This window comes from Vipera berus, assembly GCF_964194415.1.
Source record: "Vipera berus genome assembly, chromosome: 7".
In the NCBI taxonomy this organism is placed as follows: Eukaryota; Metazoa; Chordata; class Lepidosauria; order Squamata; family Viperidae; genus Vipera; species Vipera berus.
Genome location: NC_138209.1, coordinates 52,283,833 through 52,305,316, shown reverse-complemented (window position 1 = coordinate 52,305,316; position 21,484 = coordinate 52,283,833). Strand labels below are relative to the sequence as shown.

General features: G+C 43.1%; 1 protein-coding gene across 1 annotated transcript in view; it reads right to left on the bottom strand.

Moving 5' to 3' along the window:
- The window catches only part of GLRA3 (glycine receptor alpha 3), a gene marked incomplete at both ends in the record, with an annotated part of 72,893 nt that overhangs the window by 43,877 nt on the left and 7,532 nt on the right, over window positions 1-21,484 (bottom strand). The window contains one exon of the mRNA XM_081333223.1: window positions 8,025-8,152. Within this exon, the coding sequence (XP_081189349.1) occupies window positions 8,025-8,152 (128 nt within the window). The remainder of the gene's footprint in view (window positions 1-8,024; window positions 8,153-21,484) is intronic.

The window sequence follows — 21,484 nt, the reverse complement described above, 5'->3', positions numbered from 1 at the left end:
AAAATCATTTGAAACATGTTTTCTTATAATTAAATTAAAGAGAAATATTAAATTGTCCCAAATGGTTCAGTTAAATGAAGGTGATCAATTGATCATTTGTTGCCTATCTTAATATCACTTCCATGTTTTATGTGTGAATGATCAAATACTATTGATGAAATAATTGCCCAATTGATAATGGCCAGTCAAAAAATACTAATTCACTAGAAAAAAAAATCTGGTAGCCTTAGTTGCAATCACATTCTCCCACTCTTAGAGGATACCTGTTATCTGCCTACAGCTTTTTTCCTTCTTTTGTGAGGATAAATAGGTACAAACTAATAAATAATGCTGTAGTCATTCTTTTTTTTTTTACAATGAAACCCATTGTAAATTTATTTTAAAAAATAATAAAATAAAATTCTGAAAGCTGGTATTTTGTTTTGCAGCATAGTAACTTTCTTTTTAATTTTAATTAAATTTAAACAAAATCTGTTGAGTTAATTAAATAAGTTATATTTAATTCCCACATATTTTTCTTTTCCAGTTATATAGCACTGTGGATACATAGTGTAACTATAACATTTTGTTTATTATATTTTCTGCTTTCTGCTTAACTGGAATCCAAGTACTTGTAAAATACCACAAACTACCACCAGGAAAAATGAAATGGACATCAGAAATTCTGCCAAGAAAATGCATATTATCTTTTACTGTAATTGCAAACCAACACAAACTTGCAAACAGAAGCTTGCCCTTTGTAACTGACAAATTTGAATAGAATTTTATAGACCAAACTCCATAATCATTCAACTGGCCAACTGTACTACAAGAATAAGGACAGAGATTTTTCAAATTCAGTATATAATTTTAAAAAAAAATCAGCCAAAAATACCAAACAACATCCTAAATATTTTGAAGTTGAAGTTGAAATCCATTCTACATTATAATATAGTAGATTGGGATGATTGTACTGTATATATTCTAAGCTTCAGAATCCAATCACTAAATGAATCACTAAGACTTAAGCTTTCTATTTATATCCTCTTTTATGAGATCTTTTTAAAAGCACAAAAAAGGAGAGGAAAGCATTTGTTTGAAATAATCTATTCAGAATAGCTTTATATTAAATTGAACTGGAAGTTGCCCTGATAAGCTAAACAGTGATAAATAAATATTAACAGCTTAAGTCATGGCAATGGTGGCGTAAGAATTGAAAGTAGTGAAGAAGAATTCAGATCTGAAATTATATTGCAATATTATAAGTATATTTCATTTTAAGTAATTATAGAAGTTTAGATTATATAGTATACCTGCCTCAATTTATTTTCAGTGGCCTGAGGATAGTGTAGCATTGTATGGCTACACATATCTGCAATATTTGTGTGGTTTGTTGATTTGGTCTGCAAATGAAGTAGTTAGTAAATCTGATCTAATCCTTTGCTCCAAGACTATTGTGAAAAAGCATTTACTGTATATATCTATTCATAAGGAATTGTTGAAAGAAAATTAGATTCATTTTGGCAGTATTTTACATATGCTAGATCAGGGTTCTTCTACCAAGGTTCCAGGAACCCTTGGATTCTTCAAGAGGCCACTAGGGGTTCCCAGGGAGATCATGATTTATATATATATATAAACCAGTGACCAAACAAAAGACCTCCAACACTCAACCCTGGGTTGACCAACTGGAGTGTATGGACCCTGTGCAAGCAGGAAGATGAGCAAAGCCTGAGCTGAGGAGAGAGGAGTAAGGAGTGAACCAAATCGAGATGAGGAGTGAGCAAGGATGGAAGAACAGTAAATGGTGGAAAATGTGTAAGAGAGGCGCTATCGGGGCCTCCATGCCAGGACTCTCTTTGCCAGCTTACCACCTTACCAGCCTGCCTTTCTGAAAGTATAGTGACCTGGGGGACTCCATCTCAAGGTGGGTTCAGAAGATCTGGACCTGGCTTGGTCTGGGCACCAGTGCCAGTGTCAGAACCCATTCCTATTTCATTTCATTTCTATCTATCCACTCTGATCTATAAACAAATCCCACCTTTCCCTGGGTTCTGCCATACTTCCAAGGAGGAGGGGGGATGTGCCTGCAGGATTATTGCTTTCACTTCCTCTATTTGCTACAATGTAATCCTTTACTTTGTTTATTGGGTCTGTGCCATCGACCCACCCGCTGAAATGTAACAACTTGTTTCCTGCATTATCCCTCTCTGAACTCTATCTTTTAAACTGTGAGTTAGAACAAAGGAGGAAATAAGGAATGTAACCTCAGTGCCTGGTTAATGTCTGCACTCTCAGAGGAAGGTGTGAAGAAGCCACCGACCCTCGCTGCATGAGCTGTAAATGGGCCGATGTTATCTCCCCATTTCCCACAATGGACTTAACACTTGGGGATTGGCCATCCCACATTGGGCGGTCGATCTATGAGGTGGGTCTTGCTTGGGGATACTATAATCTACTGCACTGTGTGGGAAATCTCAGATCCTGTCTATTATGCCTGCTATCAACTACTCTTAATAAAAACTCTTATTGGAAGAAATTGTTTCCAAGAGTTCTGCTTACTTAAGATGTGGAGTTGAAGTGGGTCCTGACATTAGACAGGATTTGCAGTAATAGTCAACCTGGAAGGAAGACCCTTACCAGGGGACTTTGCAAAAAATACAATGTCAGACAACAAAGCAGGGAAAAAGGAACCCATCATGAAGGGGGAGCCCTCCCTTCGGCCAGGACCCTGCCAGCTGTCGGGATCCGAGATGTCCTACTCCTTGGAAGAAGAAGTGGGAAAGACAAGCAGCCACAAAACCCAGTGGTCGATGAGCATTGGGAAGAAAGATGAGTGGGAGAAGAGATCAAAGAAGGTGACCCTGAGACATGGCAGTCACCAAACCAGATGGAAGCAATAAATGGAGAGATCCTTTCACCTTAGCAAAGATAGAGGTGATCACGTGCAGCACTCGAATTGGATCCTAGAGAAAGCTATTGAACTGATCAAAAAAACCCTCGGCTCTCTCGGGGATGAGAAACCTGAACCCCGCAGCCACACCACTACCTTGGACCGCAGCCAGAGAGACACTGAAGGGGAATCAGAAGCTGAAGTACCAGGGATGTCTGCTAAGGCAGCAGCTACCATTTTGGAAGACCCCACTCCCCATCGACCAGGATGGGAGACAGGATGGGAGACAGCAACGTCAGCGGCGAAGGTACTGGTCCATCCAAAGATTCTTGCTGCTGGATGCAAAATTCAGGGGAGAGTCTCAGCGCTTGGGGTTCTTCCTAACCTGAGTCCTTAGCTACATGGAAGAGTACAGACGAGATATCCCCAGTGACAAAGCCCATATCCGTATTGTGCAATCCACTCTGGATGGGGTGGCCGCAGACTGGATAGTGAACCTGCATGATTCCAACACACTAAAGCTCCACAACTTCAACACTTCATGTCCTCTCTGAGAAGGCGATTTGAGGACCCCATGGCTGACTGAAAAGCCCATGAGAGAATGAAAACAGTGAGGCAGGGCCGACGCCCAGTAGCCAAATACACACAAGAATTCTGGGCCATCGCTAACAAGCTGAACTAGCTGGAAGACATCCTTCTTAGCCATTTCAAAGACCTGTATGATGCTTGCCTGCCTCAAGGAGAACCACGCCAACTCAACAAATGGTACGTCCTAGCAGAGGAAGCAGAGATCGATCTATTGAAAACCAAGGAAAACCATGGGGTCGCTCACCTCCTGAGACATTGCATGAACCAGCAAAACCACTGGCCACAGCCAAGAAATCAACAGACTGTTTCAAATTCGGGAGAGAGGGGCATCGTGCCATAGAGTGCCACTTCAAAGTCCCTCCACACAATCCAGACCAATCACCGACGAGAAAATCAGGAAAGTCCCCATCCAAGCCACGAGAACCCACCATAAGGGCAACAGAGGCTATAGAGTCCCAACCATCTGCCACACATGGGCAGGGAACTCGGGCCTACACCACAGGGGTGGCAGATACCTCAGATGACAACTCAGAGGGTGAACCCATGGTAAGTGGACACATCATGCCCATCATCAAGACAGTGGCTATATTAGCTCCCTCCATACCTGAAGCTGTCAAAGTGAAAGCCTTAATAGACTCTGGCTGCACCCACTGCCTCATTAGCCCGATGCTAGTGGGGAACATGGGCATCCCAGTAGGAGGCTGAAACAGCCGATCTCGACAAGTTAGATGGGTCCATAGCAGGAGGGATGCCAGCTACCCTACCCACTGTACCAATCCATTTATCCCTGGGGGACCACAAGGAAGACATAATATTTGTAGTGACCCCAGGCATGGAATCCCCAATGATCCTGGGGTTGGAGTGGCTAAAGAGATGGAACCCCTGGGTAAATTGGAGGATGACAGAGCTCAATTTCCTGAAAGGGGATCATGCAAACTTAACACCCTAAAGGGCCCCACCAATCCCAGGAGCAGAGAAAGCATTAGTGGGAGAGGAGAAGGGGTTGCCCAAAATACTGGAAGAATACTGAGACCTTGCTGAAGTCTTCAGCGAGGAACGGGCAGATGAGTTCCCTCCTAACCAACCCACAGTCTGTGCTATAGAAATCAAACCCAAGGCAAAACTCCCAAAGCCCAGATTGTACTCCATGAGCCCTAAAGAGACCAAGGAGATGGAAAGATTCATAAATAAAAATATAGGGGGATTTATCAAACCTGCCAAACCCAAAGTGGCCACCCTGGTCCTCTTTAGGGAGAAGAAGGATGGCACTTTGCATTTGTGCATGGATTACCGCACCCTGAATGCAATCAGTGAAAGTAACCTGTATCCCCTACCCCTCATGAAAGACATGTTATTCCACCTTTCGAAAGGAAGGATTTTTTTTTACTAAACTAGACATAAGAGAAGCATACTACCACATTAGGATTAAGGAAGGGGATGAATGGAAGACCGCATTTAATTGTCCAATGGGATGTTACCAATTCAAAATTTTGCCATTCGGACTGCCAGGACCCTCGCAGTATTTATGCAATTAATCAATGAAGTGCTAAGGGAGCACCTATTTAAGGGGGTTCTGGTTTATTTAGATGACATCCTTATCTTCACTGAGTCCAAAGAGGAGCATGTCAATCTAGTCAGAGTGGTTTTTAAAAAACTGTGAGCTGCCCACCTACATAGCAAACTATCAAAATGTGAATTCTACCAGGAAAATAATAGACTATCTGGGTTATCGCATATCCCCACAGGGGATCAAAATGGACCCCAAGAAGGTCAGGACAGTAATAGAATGGGCACCACCTCGCACAAGGAAGCAATTGCAAAGTTTCCTGGGTTTAGCAAACCTCTACCACCAGTTCATCCCTTTGTTAACCCAAAAGCCCTGCCCCTCACAAACTTGTTAAAAATGAAGGAGTATCCTCAGTGAAACCCAGCCAGCCACTGAAATGGACAATGGAATGCCAAGTGGCATTTGAGAGGTTAAAGAGACCTCTGCTGAACTCATACTGAGGCACCCAGACCTGGATAAACCCTTCGTAATACAGGGGGACGCAAGTGATGTGGCGGTGGAGGCTGTATTATTACAAGAAAACAACGATGGGGCACTGAAACTGTGTGCGTATATGTCCAGGAAACTCACTGAGATGGAACAACACTGGGCTGGGTGGGAAAAGGAGGCGTACGCAGTGAGGTGGTTGTTACTTACATGGCACCATTTTCTTGAATGGAATAAAATCCCCTTTCAGGTCAGGATGGACCACAAAAACTTGGAAGCACTAAAAACACACAGAAAGCTCATTCGTAAGCAAGCCTTCTGGTCCCAGCATTTTCACCAATTCCATTTCACACTCAAACACTTGCAGGGGGAAAGAACTTCCTGGCAGATGCACTGTCTCACATGCCCCAATATAACAGCATGCGAGTCACCGATTCTAAACCACTCATGCCCGAACCACAACTGGCAGCACCAGTAACCACCAGGGCCCAAGCCAAAATAAAGCTGCAGCTGGGTAGCCAAACCAGAATCGAATTCCACAAAACTTTAGAAACAGATGAATGGTTCCAGAAAAATAGACACATGTGCATGATCAAGGATGGGCTGCCATGGGTGGGGGAGAAGTTATGTATACCAGCCATCCAGAGGGTCATTTTCATGCAGCTGTGCCATGATACAAAATCAGCAGGGTATTTTGGATTTGTAAAAACATTACATTTTATTAAAAGGCAATTTTGGTGGCTATCCATGAAAAAGGACATAGAAAGTTATGTGGCCAGCTGCCCAACTTGCTCAGCTGCCAAAAGGTTGCAAGGGAAATTGCCGGGACTGCTACAACCAGTGCTACAATCCCTCAGCCCCATGGAAGGAAACATCCATGGATTTTATAGTGGAATTACCAAAAAGCAACAGTAACACTTTCATCTGGGTGGTTACGGACCTCTTCTCAAAACAAGTGCACTTTATCCCTTGCAAAAAGATCCCTACCGCAAAAACCTTAGTGAAACTATTTGTGCAACACATCTACAGACTGCACAGGGCACTCCAACACATCATATCAGATAGGGGAGTGCAATTTACATAGTATTATTTAATATTACAAAACATATCAATTTTAATTATAAAAATAATAGGAATTTAATAGCTATAAAAGACCCTAGATTTCACTGTAATAATGTGCTGATTATGAAATTGTTGCTGGATTAACAAACTATGTGTTCCTTCCCCTGTAGATTACCATTATTAATAAATAAAATGATGTCTTCTTTAACATAATTTTAAATATCCTAGTTTCAAATATATTTGTGTAAATACAACATAAACCCTTTCATATTCTTTCAAAAATTTTATAAGCATCCTTTTATATTGTAATTTATTCAGTATCTCCTGTATTCATTTTTTAAAATAATAAAATATACTTTGTCTTCAGTTAAGACTCTCCCTTGCAAATTCTCTCCAAATTTCAATATGGATAGAAATATATATATATATATATATATATGGATCTTTGGTCATTCGGGTTTTTCCCCGCGTAGAATTGAAGGTGTAGGAGCAACGTTTCGACGGAATCCCATCCGTCATCCTCAGGCTGGTGGCTTCAGCTTCCTTCTTCTGGGAGAAGCATGTGGTAGTGGTTCCTCTTTTTTAAACTGCCAGAGGGGGTGTGTTCTGTGGGTGGAGGTGTGCTCTGATTGGGTGGGGGATTAGGTGTGTTCTGATTGGGTGGGAGTGTGTTTTGAATGGTGGGTGTGTTCTGATTGGGTGGGGGTGTGTTTTGAGTGGATGGGCTGGTCTCAGCTGCCAGCCTTAGACCTGAGCTGGTGAGTTGTGCTGCTTTTGTTCGGTTTCGTGTTTGTGGTGGTGCCATGTTTTTATAGTGGGTGTGGTTTGGAGGGGTTTAAAGTGGCTGATGTTGCAGCTGTAGTTAGGTTTCTGTTTTGTGGTTGTGCATCGTTATCATTGTGGCTTCGGATTTGCTTTTTGAATGGTTGTGTGGTGGTGATGTCATGTGATGTTATCATGAGTTTGGGTCTGGTATCATTCTTGGTGGTTGGGACTCGTCTGTCAATCAAGGTGGGTTTCCAAATGGCTGGTAGGCGAGAGGTATCATCTCGTTTGTTCATGCTGTGGGGGCGTTTTTCTATCTCAATGGCTTCTCTGATTATTCTGTTGTTAAAATGTTCGATTTTGGCGATAGTTTTGGTTTTTTTAAAATCAATTTCATGTCCCAATCACCAAGAATGATACCAGACCCAAGAATGATACCAGACACACACACACACACACACACACACACACACACACACACACACACACACACACACACACACACATATATATATATATATATATATATATATATATATATATATATATATATATATATATATATATATATATATATATATATATATATATATACCGTATATAAAATTAAAATATGTAAAATCAAGGCCATAATCTAAATTATAGCTTTAGCTAAATGTGTTGTTTAAGAAAGTAATTTAGAAGCAACATTTGGCACAAATGAAAATACTAGAATTAAATAAATAATCTAGGAGATTAAATTACCTTTGAAATTTGGTCTGATTCTTGCATCATAGCCAGACATTCTTCCCATTAATTTATCAAGAAAATCCGAAGGAGACATTGGCATACTACGGGATCTCGCACTGTCAGTTTCCTTGGTGGACACCAAACTAAAAGCAAGAAAATTTTTCATCAGTGTAATCATACAATTTTTTCAGGTCTTAGAAATTATGCTTTTGTTAGATGAGGTTTCATTATTTCAGTTTAGCATCACAGTCAAAGCCAATCCTCCCCAAAGCACCCTATGATTTGCTAGATTTTATTTATTTTATTTATTTTATTTTATTATATTTGTATACCGCCCTTCTCCCGAAGGACTCAGGGCGGTGAACAGGGCAATACATGTTAAAAAACAAGAATACAAAAGTTAAAAAAGATTAAACAAGATGCCCAAAAACTATAACAATAAGTTAAGTTAAAATACATAAAAAACAATAAAACCCAAACCCATTACCCATCAGGCCAGGCCGGCTTGTTCAAACAGGTAAGTCTTTAGATCGTGCCGGAAGGAGCGAAGGTCGGGGGCCATCCAGAGCTCAACCGGAAGATGGTTCCATAAATCCGGCGCGCCCACAGAGAACGCCCTCCCCCTGGGGGCCACCAGTCAACATTCTTTGACCGGTGGCACCCTGAGGAGGCCCTCTCTGTGGGAGTGCACTGGGCGGAGGGAAGTTGATGCCGGCCGCAGGTGCTCCCTGAGGTATTCCGGACCCATGACATGAAGGGCTTTGTAGGTCATTACCAGCACCTTGAATCTCACCCGGAAGACAACTGGGAGCCAATGCAGCTCGCGGAGCAGGGGTGTAACATGGGAGTATCGGGAGACTCCCAACACAACTCTCGCAGCTGCATTCTGTACCAGTTGGAGCCTCCGAGTGGTCCTCAAGGGCAGCCCCATGTAGAGAGCGTTGCAGTAGTCCAAATGAGAGGTCACGAGCGCGTGAGTGACCGTACGTAATGCATCCCGGTCTAGATAGGGCCACAACTGGCGCACCAGGCAAACCTGGGCGAAGGCCCCCCTAGTCACATTTACTATATGGTCTTCTAAAGAAAGCTGCGAATCTAGGAGGACTCCCAAGTTGCGAGCCCTATCTACGGGAGGTAATAACTCACCCCCCATAGAAAGAGATGAAATATTCTGAATATCCCGAGATGCCGGTACGCACAGCCACTCAGTCTTGTCAGGGTTGAGTCAAAGCCTGTTCCTCCCCATCCAGACCCGAACCGCCTCCAGGCAATGGGACATCACGTCAAGGGCATCACTGGGGTGGTTTGGGGTCGAAATGAAAAGCTGGGTATCATCCGCATACTGATGATACTTAACTCCAAAACCACGAATGATCTCACCCAGCGGCTTCATATAGATGTTGAACAGGAGAGGCGAGAGGACCGACCCCTGAGGAACTCCACAAGCGAGAGGCCTCGAGGTCAACCTCTGTCCCCCTGCCAACACCGACTGCGAGCGTCCCAGGAGATAGGAGGAGAACCACTGAAGAACCGTGCCTCCCACTCCCAATCCCCTGAGACGCCGCAGCAGGATACCATGGTCGATGGTATCGAAAGCCGCTGAGAGGTCTAATAGGACTAGGACAGAGGAATATCCCCTGTCTCGAGCCCTCCAGAGATCATTCACCAGCGCGATAAATGCCGTCTCCATGCTGTACCCGGGCCTGAAGCCCGATTGGTACGGGTCTAGATAATCCGCTTCATCCAGGACCAGAGGGAGCTGATGCGCCACCACGCTCTCAACAACCTTCACAAGAAAGCAAAGTTATTTAACACAGCTGGGTCCAAGGCAGGCTTCTTGAGGAGAGGTCTCACCACCGCCTCCTTCAAGACGGCAGGGAAACTACCCTCACTCAAAGATGCAGATATAACCGCCTGGAACCAGCCTCGTGTCCCCTCCCGGGCCGCATAAACCAGCCAGGAAGGGCATGGGTCCAATAAACACGTGGTGGAGCTCAGCCTCCCCATAATCCTGTCCACCTCCTCCGGAGTCACAGGATCAAACTCCTCCCAGATAGCATTGACAAGACCACCCGTGTCCTGATCGTCAGACTCTGCCCAGTCAGAGTCCAAACCGGTCCGAATCCGAGCGATTTTGTCCGACAGATGTTGACTAAACTCCTCGGCACGTCCCTGCAAGGGTTCCTCCCTCACCTCCTGATTAAGGAGGGAGCGGGTCACCCTAAACAGGGCGGCCGGGCGATTATCTGCAGACGCGATAAGGGTAGCGAAGTGATTAGACCTTGCCACCCTTATCGCCGTGAGATAAGACCTAATATAGGTTCTTAGTCGCAATCGGTCGGATTCTGATTGGTTGGACCTCCAACAGCTCTCTAGGCCCTGTCTCTGACGCTTCATCTCCCGGAGCTCCGTGGAAAACCATGGAGCCCGCTGGGATCTGCACCGGGTCAGGGGCCACAAGGGTACAACTCAGTCAAGTGCCTCCATGGCCGTCCTTTCCCAGGCTTCCACTAAGGCATCCACCGAGCTGTGAGCAGAGGAGGCAGGTGGGGACCCCAGCGCTGCCTGGAACCTCTCAGGGTCCATTAAGCGCCTGGGGCAGAACCATCTAGTTGGTTCAGCACACCCACGGTGAGGAGCGGCAAAACGGAAGACCAGCCGCAGGAGATGATGGTCGGTCCATGACAGGGGCATAACAATTGGAAAGCCCCCACCAAGATCATCTAACCACCATCCGGATAGAAAAACCAAATCAAGGGTGTGGCCTCCCACATGAGTCGGGCCATGAATTACTTGCGTCAGGTCCATGGCCATCATGAAAGCCATGAACTCCCGAGCTAACTCAGAGGATCCTCCCAGGGATGGTAGATTGAAGTCACCCAAAACCATAAGTCTTGGGAACTCAATCACCAGCCCCGAGAGGGTATCGAGAAGCTCAGGCAGGGCTGCTGCTGTGCGACTAGGCGAAAGGTACACCAGCAGCAAGCCCAACTGCGCCCTAGGACCACATCTCAGGAGGAGAGACTCACACCCAACTATCTGAAGAACGGTGGCTTCCTGCGGACACAAGGTCTCCCTCATAACTACCGCCACTCCCCCGCCCCTACCCTGAGCCCGAGTCTGGTGCAGCACCCGGAAACCTGGTGGGCAAAGATCAACCAGGGGGATACCACCCTCTGGGCCCAACCAAGTCTCCGTGATGCAAGCCAGGTCCGCATGCTCACCCTCAACCAGATCCCGGATGAGAGGAGCCTTGTTAACAACGGACCTGGCATTCAAGTACACCAGCCGGAGCTCAGGTGGCTGCACATCCCCGCTTTTTCTTTTTATTCTTTTATTATATTTTATTATATTTTTTCCAGTCTCATTATTGTTTTGTGGAAAAAAACATGTCCACTACATAAACAGGTTACCAATGAACTTTGAGTTGTAATTCAAGGGTAGACTGTCACCTTGACTCTGCCATCCTTTCAATGGGCCTTGAAAACCAGTTTCGAATGACCATTTAGATTGAACCATGTTGGATTAGTTTATGAGGTACATTTCTTCCCTTTATTATGAACATATTTTCCTTTTTTTGGTTTCACATATTTTGCTTCTGTTTTTAATTAAACTATGGCCAGCATTATTGCTAAGTGGTTTAAGGAATTTACATTATTTATTTTTAGTTTATTTAGTTATTAAATTTATTTACTGCTGATCCTGATTCAAGGTGACTCTGGGCAGCATATAACATTAAAAGATATGAAACCATAAAACACAAATATTTCTAAAGACAATAAATAGAACTACAATCAAGAGTGAAATTACATTTAAAAGTTGGGGAGGTATTATAAAAATCAATAGTTTAATCTGATAGTTTTTAACATGAAAAATGAGGGGGTTTTCTGTTTATAAGCCATGTGTTTCTTGTTCTTAATTATTAATTGTGATTCATTTTATATGGATTAATTAATTGTACATCAATTAGAATCTATCCAAGTGAAGCGGTATATAATTATATTAAGCAAATAAATATAAAATATAATAAAAGTGTTTCTTTAAGAACTTGGAATGTAGTGTTAGGATCCAGCTAACAATGGGCTAATGACTACATGATTATTTGAAAATAATAAACTGCTGTAAAATTTAATATGTAATACTTTATATCTTACATAAAGCTGCTGAGAACTAAAAAAGGTTTAAGCAAGAATTAACATTAATAATTTGTAAATAACCAAAATTATAAAAAACAAACCCAATATTTATCAAAATCCTATTGGCCAAGGTTATACTGCATGCTTTTAACCTTAACAGGAAAGGTATCATCTTTAACTACCATCTCTAATGGGTTTTTTTACAGCTCAGTTCTAATAGCCTTTAGCTTTTTTATCTTATAGTAGTAGCCTTTTGTAACTATGCAAAGTACCTATGTAAGAAGGTAAAAATGAAAAATATTATAATATATTATTTAAAAAAAGAAATCCCAGACAAAAAAACCATATGTAACATGCATCACAAAAACTGTCAATATCTAGACTTCTGACAAAGGATTATGGAATCCTCAGTATCCACCATTTTTGCTGAAAGTGGACAGAAGACTTGATCCTTTCCACTGTTTTTTCCCCTTCATGTACCTCCTTCAAACCTCTCCCAAACTTCTTGTCTACTTTCTAATTACATTACATAAGCATGTTTCTACTTGTTAATTATAAAAAAACAATTTAGCCAAATATGGAGACAAGATACACCATAGTTTCACCTACTTAGCTTCATTGCAAGGGTTTCTCAAAAAAAAAGTTCTGGCATGATTGTGATTATTATATATTCCACATTCTGCCATGTTCTACACAGAAACCTTGTTATAATCAATTAAAATCTCTTGCTCCTCCCATCATTTTTTTCATTTGATTAACAATCTGATTCCATGTCCATCTGCCTTTTTCATAATTTGTCTTTGTTTGGCATTTTTAATTTATTGGATGGTTTTATTCATTTTTGTAAGTTCTTAAGCAAAGCAATTAATATATTGGTGCCATCTCTAGACCAAGCAATGTTGTTCATTATTTATTGAAATAGTCTCTTTAGAAAATAGCTATCCCAAAAGATGACAAATTTGTCTCCAAAAGCACTGGAAACAATATTTGATATATATAAAGGGAGAATTCTATTGTGAAGCTCTCCCATTGCTATTGTTAGTCAATTGATATTCAGGAATTGGCTTAGTGATCTGGCAGAAATGTTTGTTTCCCACTCTCCAAAGTAGAAGACCATGTAAGACAATTCCAGAGAAAGCAGGGATGTGCCCAGTGGTGGGATTCAAATATGGGAACAACTAGTTTTCTGTGTGGATGCTGCTTCCAGAAGACCAGTCTGGGCCTGGGCAACAAAAAATTAGCTACCGGTTCTGCCAAAGTGGTGCAAACCGGCTGAATCCCACCACTGGATGTCCCCATATCATTTTATATCTGGCTAGTAGGTATCATGGCACTTTAAGTTGCCTCAATTATGAGTGGAGAATACATAAGGCTGCCAAGTTTACTGAAATCAGCAAAGTTAGAAAAAGAAAGTACCGTATTTTCCGGCATATAAGACGACTGGGCGTATAAGAGGACCCCCTACATTTCCTTTTAAATTATAGGGTTTGGGCTATACTTGCCGTATAAGACTACCCCTCTTCCAATGCACACCAAATAAAAATTTAAAAAATCAGATTTGATTTTAATATGGTAATTTTAATTCAAATGCTTATGACATGCAGGTGCTTAGTAGGAAAACTGTCACTTATAAACATAAGGCTGTTTGTCATCAAACATGTAAACATAAAACAGTGCAAGTGGATTAAACTATAATAATAATAATAATAATAATAATAATAATAATAATAATAATAATAATAATAATAATAAGAAGAAGAAGAAGAAGAAGAAGAAGAAGAAGAAGAAGAAGAAGAAGAAGAAGAAGAAGAAGAAGAAGAAGAAGAAGAAGAAGAAGAAGAAAGTTGGAAGGGACCTTGGAGGTCATCTAGTCCAACCCCCTGCTAAGGCAGGAAACCCTATACCATTTCAGACAAATGGCTGTCCAGTCTCTTCTTAAAAACTTCCAGTGTTGGAGCATTCACCACTTCTGGAGGCAAGTTGTTCCACTGGTTAATTATTCTAACTGTCAGGAAGTTTCTCCTTAGTTCTAGGTTGCTTCTCTCCTTGATTAGTTTCCATCCATTACTTCTTGTCCTGCTTTCAGGTGCTTTGGAGAATAGCTTGATTCCCTCTTCTTTGTGGCAGCCCCTGATTACAGCAACCATTCCCTATTTTCCTAATTCACTTTTTCACTTTTCCTAATTCACTCTAAAGCTTTCCCTGTGCAGAGCCTTAAGTAACACAAGCTGCCTGCAATTAGTGCAGGTTCGCATCCCACCAGGCTCAAGGTTGACTCAGCTTTCCATCCTTCCAAGGTAGGTAAAATGAGGACCCAGATTGTTGGGGGCAATAAGCTGACTTTGTAATAATGCTGCTTGTTGGGGGGGGGGTGAAAGCCCTAATAAAAAGGCATATACACAGAATGAAGGCTATTGCTAAGCACATTGATTTGTGCTTTAAATTGTAAGCCACCCTGAGTCTTCAGAGAAGGGCAGGATATAAATGGGATTTAAAAAAAAAAGACCAAATGGGAGATCCGCTCCAGGTTTTCCAGCCAGCCCGCCCAGTTCCTGAGTCAAATGTGTCCTTAGAGCTAAGCCGCTGCTCTGGCTGCTGCCTTTCCCACCTGCCTTTCAAGTTGGGATATACTACAGCTGCTCTTCAACTTTAGAAGAAAAGACGCCCAGACCCCAGCCTGTAAAAAATCACAGACTGCAGCTTCTTCTCCAATTGGTCCCGCTTTCCCTGCGCAGACTAAATGGGAGATCTGCTCCAGGTTTTCCAGCCAACCCTGTCCCTAAATTTTCAGCACCCGGCGTATAAGACAACCCCTGACTTTTGAGAAGATTTTCATGGGTTAAAAAGTAGTCTTATACGCTGGAAACTACGGTAGATAAACATATTGGATTCAACAAGAAAAATTCCAATGAAAGAACTAAGTCATATAAACCAGACTCCTTTCAGAAGAAAACATCTAGAAAGTAACAAAAGTAAACATATTTAATTCTGGTTCAACCAGTTGTTCTCCATTATACATAATAGGCATCCAGAGGCAAGGACAATAATGAAATTGTTATGTACTGGGTTTCTTGCAAGCAGGAGGTGAGACTAGAGAGTTCAAACAGGAACACTGCTTAATTGAATAACAGGAACTGAACTAGTAACCAAGGCTTCTATGCAGCTACTTATATTGCTGGCCAATAGGTGGTGGCCAATAGGTTTGAAGGAACCTATTGCCACCCTAGAGCCAACCAATGATTGTCCTGGAGACTGCATGTCTGGGAAGTCAGCGACCATTACACAGACTCCCTGATTAAGCAATCTCAAGCAGCATTCAAAGACACATGGAAACAGTTCAAGTAAATAGGCCCAATACATTACACCCCTCCCTTCTAGAATGTACAACAATATAAAAAAAACTTTGAAAATAGAGTGCAGCAGTAATACAACTATTTGCAACAATACAATCATTTAAGCACAAAATCCTGCTAATAAGTGGGTGGTCTGCGTGATCCAGGCAACTCCCGGTCTACCAGCTTGCCCACCAGGCTAGGTAGACCAGGACTCATGAGTTCATTCCAGGTCAGCCCAGACCAAAGTCTAATGAAGAAGCAGAGTTAGCACAGTGGCTGTATTGGTCGGGTTGACTTTCCCCATTGGGAGACCGATGTTGCACTCCCGGGCTTTGCCCATCTATGACCACCTCCCTGTTGTACTGACTGGTGGAGTCCTCAGAGCATGTGAATTGCCCCACTTGGCTGCCAGTTTCTGGCTCTAGGAATGGACCCATCATGAGGTCCTCGCTTTGTGGTCGTTCTGGGAACCGCTTCCACAGCTGATCAATATGGTGTTGCCCACCATCCAGAGCCACCTCATATGAGAGGAGGCCTGAGACTTTGACAATTTCACCCGGCACCCAGATGTTGTGGCTTCGACCTCCGAGCCTGTCCTACCCAAGGAAGAGGACTCTGAGGATGATGGGGAGGAACTGGCAAGGCCTCCCTCTGTGGGACCCTCCCCTCTGGCAAGGCCTCCGTCTCCATCTGAAGGCCGACAGGAGCAGCCTGTGATTAGCCAGGCTGAGAGTCAGCCAGAGCAGCTGCAGCAGATGGAGAGCAGCGGAGATGAATCATGGCTTGATCCCTGAGAACGGCACAGAGCCAAGCGTGTACAGTAGCGTAGGAAGAGGAGGAGGGTCAGGGATTAGCTGAGTCACTGAGCCACACCCCACAAGGTACAAAAGGGGTGTGGCTGCTCTCAGGACTTTGTGACGAACAATAATTTAATCAACTTCTGGTCACATCTTCAGAAGTCTGTCGGATTTATTACCTGTTTGAAACCCTGGCCTGAATTCTTGACAACGCTTCTGTACTTCTGTTTCTGGACTGTTTGCTTGGACTCATTTTGAGTAATTGTTTGGAAGTTATCTCATTCCAGCAGACGCTTGAGGTAACGAGCCTATTTTGGCTGACTGTTTGTATTTTGCTGCCAAGGCCTTATCAAAAGGCAATTACTAAAGCCGGAGGAATTATCCTTTGCCTGCTTGTCTGTCTGTTTGTACCCGGGGGGGGGGGAACAGAACACCAGAAGTTCCCATGCCTATAGTTCCGGGCCCATACCCCATCACCCACTTACAAACCCCTTGGAGGCTTTGGGCAAGCGGTGTCTGCTGCCACCTGGTCTGGATGCAATCTGTCCAATTTTGTGATGAGCCTTCTTCCCCAGCGAAGCTCTGCTGGGCTCTTGCCTGTTGCTGTGCAAGGCATAATGTTCTAGCAAAGCAAGAAGTCAGCCAGGCTATGGTGCCAATCTCCAGTCACTATGCGCTTGAGTGACTTCTTTGTAGTGTGCACCATCCATTCGGCCTGCCCGTTACTCGAGGGGTGAAAGGGAGCTGATGTAGCATGCCTTATGAAGTTAGTCCTCAAGAAGGCTTGAAACTCTGCCGCTGTGAACTGGGCCCCGTTATCAGATACTACGATGTCTGGTAGCCTGTGTGTGGCAAAAAGCTTTCTAAGCACCTGGATGGTCCTAGCAGTAGTTATATTTGCGATAGGAATAACTTCCAGCCATTTAGAGTGGCTGTCGACCACTATCAAAAATTGCTGTTCCTGAAAGGGCCCAGTGAAGTCGATGTGAATCCTTGACCAAGGAGTATGAGTTTCCTCCCATCTGTGGACAGGAGTCTGTGGCATTTCTGGTCTGGACTGTTGACACATGTAACACTCATGTACTTAGGCCTTGATAGCCTTATCTAACCCTGGCCACCATGCCAATGCCTTCATCCGGACTATGCCCGGGTGTCCCTCATGCAAAGATTGAAGTACCCTATCTCTTAATGAACTGAGGACAATGACCTTGCTCCCCCATAAAATGCAGCCTTTGTGAGCTGAAAGTTCATGTCTACGTGTGAAGTAGCTCTGGAACTCAGGTCCAGGACTATTTTCAAGCCACCCTGTGTGTATCCAGGACAAAACTCTACTTCAAATCTTGTCTGCAGCAGTTTTTGCAGCCACATCCCCAGCTTGGAAGGCAAACTCAGACAAAATGCAAGCTGCTAGAGCCGGATCTGGCTCTATCTGTGGCAATGGCAACCGGCTAAGGTCGTCTGCATGGCCCATGTCGGGTTTGTGAACCAGCCTGAAGCTGTAGGCTGACAAGAAGATGGACCATCTTAACATCCTAGGGGACAGTATTTGGGGTGTCTGCCTATCTGTAGTAAATAACCCCAACAATGGCTTATGGTCAGTGAAGACTGTGAATTCCCTACCATACAAGTAATCATGGAATTTTTTCACCCTGGCCACAATGGCCAAGGCCTCCTTGTCAATTTGCACATAATTGCGCTCAGCAGAGGATAATGTCCTTGAGTAATAGACAATTGGGACTTGGGTCACATTACTTTCCAGATGACTTAAAACAGCCCCTACCCCATAAGTGGATGTGTTATATGCAAGACATACAGGCAATGACTCTTTAAAGTGAGTGAGCACTGAATTGGATGACAGTAGTGACTTTACTGTCTTAAAACTGTTTTTGTGGATCTTGGTCCACTTCCATGGGGTGTTTTTGACTAAGAGCCGGTGTAACAGCTCTGCCACTGCGGCCTTGTTATGGTAAAAATTAAGGAGACCCAGGAAAGCCTGAAGCTCTCCTTTTGACCTGGGGCTAGGTGCCAGCTGAATGGCCTTCAGCTTGGACTTGGAAGGGTGGATGCCTTCAGCATCAACATGGAAACTCAGAAACTCAGTAGAAGAAACCCCAATGTTGCACTTATTCTTTTTTAATTTAAGGCCCACTTCATGGAACCGTTAAAGGACAGCTTTGAGCCTCCTTGCAAGCACCTCAGTGGACTCACCAGTGAGGAGCACATTGTCAAAATAGAAGCAAACCCCCAAAATACCCTTGAGCATATGTTCTATGACTCCTTGAAAAATCCCAGGGGCTACACTAACCCCAAATTGGAGGCGTTTGACTTTAAAAGCCCACCTGCCTATTATAATGGTTTGTGCAGTGGCTGTGGCCTCATCCACAGGTAACTGCTGTTAAGCCTGTGCCAAATCTAACTTTGTAAAAACCATACCCCCTTGCAGTGATGCCAAGATGTGGCTAATGACTGGCACCGGATACGCATGCTGCCTAAGTGCCTTATTTATAGTGCACTTGTAATCAGCGCAAATCCTGACCTTCCTGTTGGCCATAAGTTGCATGATAATTGGGGTTTTCCATTCACCCCCATCTATGGGCTGTAGTACCCCCTGGTTCACTAGCTTATCCAGCTCAGCATCAATCTTCTGTTTAAGCACAAATGGCACTCTGCTGGGTTTGATCCTGATAGGCATTATGGCAGGATGAAGTTTAAAGGCTATTGGAGGGCCCTTGTACATTCCTAGGCTAGTGTCAAAAACGTCTGCGAATTCCTTGCATACTGACACCAAGTTCACCACTTGTGTCCGGTGGATTCTGGTGACCTGGATAAAATAGAATAGAGAAGGGACCTGGGAGGTCTTCTAGTTCAGCCCCCTGTTCAAGCAGGAGAACCTATACCATTTCAGACAAGTGACTTAATGATTACCATCCAGTTGCACTCATTTCCATTATGATGAAGTGTTTTGAGAGTTTGGTAAAGGACTATATGGTTGCATGCCTTCCCCCCTACTCATTGCACTTTGCCTATCAGAAGAACTACTCTGTAGAAGATGCACTTTCCTGTGTGCTTCATCTTAGCTTGGCGTACCTGGAGTGGAAGAATACTCATGTGCAAATGCTGTTTTTTATTTTAGTTTGCTGTTCAACATAATCATTCCTCAGCATTTAGTGAACAAACTGGGCCTATTAGGTTTTTATACACTTTTATGTAATTGGATACTTGATTTCCTTATTGATAGGCCCCAGGTTGTGCGAGTTGGAAAGAAAGTTTCTAACTCCATCTCCTTGAGTACAGGTACCCTACAGGGCTATGTCTTGAGTCCATTACTGTTCACCTTGATGACCCATGTCTGCTGTGCCAAATCTGCTACGAATCATATTGTGAAGTATGCAGAGGACACGGCAGTGGTGGGGATGACAGGGAAGAGGTGAAGGCTTTGGTGGACTGCTGCAATAAAAGTAAACTGGTTCTCAATGTTGATAAAATAAAGGATATCATTGCAGATTTTAGAAAGAGCCAGCATAGTCATACTCCGCTCAGTATCAAGGATGCAGCTATACAGGTGGTCAACAATATTAAATATCTGTGGGTGCAGATAACAATCTGAATTGGTCTTTCCACACCTCATCCTTAGTGAAGCGTGCAAACCAGCATCTGCATTTCCTGCACCAGATGAGGAGAGAACATCTCTCTCCTTCTGTCCTGGCCACTTTTTACAGAGGCACAATTGAAAGCATTTTAACAAACTGCATCACTGTCTGGTTTGGTGGCAGCAGTGCCTCAGATGGAAAGTCCATACAGAGAGTGGTAAGGACAGCCGAAAAGATCATAGGAAGCTCACTCCCTGGTATTCAGGATGCTGCTTATAAGTGCTATATACTTAGAGCTCAAAGCATTGTTAGAGACCCCATACACCCACTTTACAGTCTGTTCCTATTGCTCCCCTCTGGGAGGAGGTTTCTAGCAGGACTACCTGATTCTGTAATAACTTTGTTCCCTATGCCATCCATCTGGTAAATGCGCAAGATTCGTTTTTCTCGCCGTGCACATGTATAGATAATCCAAACTAGGCTGTGTTGTTTCTCTGTGCCATATAATATATGTGGGTATATGCATAATTCTGCATTTATTTATTTATTTTCATCATATTTATGTAGTGTACTGTATATTGGAGGTGGTGACCCTTTGAGAGCTGAATGCAATGAAATTTCATTTTAATGTATGCCAATTAGTGTACACTCAAAGTGACAATAAAGTTATTATTCTTGTTCTGTTCTGTTCTGTTCTGTTCTGCTCTGCTCTGCTCTGCTCCATTCTATCTGGCTTCCTTGTCTTTGCTTGTCAGAAGGTTGCAAAAGATGATGACATGAGCCTGGGACACTGCAATCATCATAAATATGAGTCAGCTGTCAATCATCTGAATTTTGATCACATGACCATGGGGATGCTGTAATGGTTGTAAGTGTGAAAAATGGTCATAAATCACTTTTTCAGTGATGTAACTTTGAACAGTCACTAAATGAACTGTTGTAAGTTGAGGACCACCTGTATAACTATAGTGATATAGCAACATTTATAAATAAATAAAAGTGATATAGCAACATTTATAAATAAATAAATATTTATTATTAACATAAAGCAAGACAAATGTGGGGGAATGTCTCAGTGATTAAAAATGCTGAGCTTGTCACTGGAAAGCTGTCAGCCTGGGTTCGGAACCCAAGTGCTGCATAACAGAATGAGATCCCGTTCTTGTCCCAGCTTCTGCTCACCTGGCAGTTTGAAAGCCAGCAAATGAGGATAACTAGGTATCACTTTGGTGGGAAGGTAAGAGCATTCTGTGCACCTTGGCATAGAGTCATGCTGGTCACCTGACCACAGAAGCATCTTTAGACAACGCTGGCTCCTTCGGCTAAGAAACAGAGATGAGCATCACCCCTTAGAGTTGAACATGACTGTAAAGAGGAACTTTTACCTTTACCTAGGACTAATGTAACAGCTTCACAGCAATCAAAAGGAGAGCTTCAGGCATTCCTGGGTCTATGATAAAATGGAATTGAATAATTTGAAAAACAGAGCAAGATACAAATAGTATGAAATAAAAGACTGAAGGCAATTGATTTTAGAATTTTAGATTATGTGGACTAAAATTATTTTTCTGTTTTAATAATAATTAGGGTGAGATGGGTGGTTTACCATCAAGATCT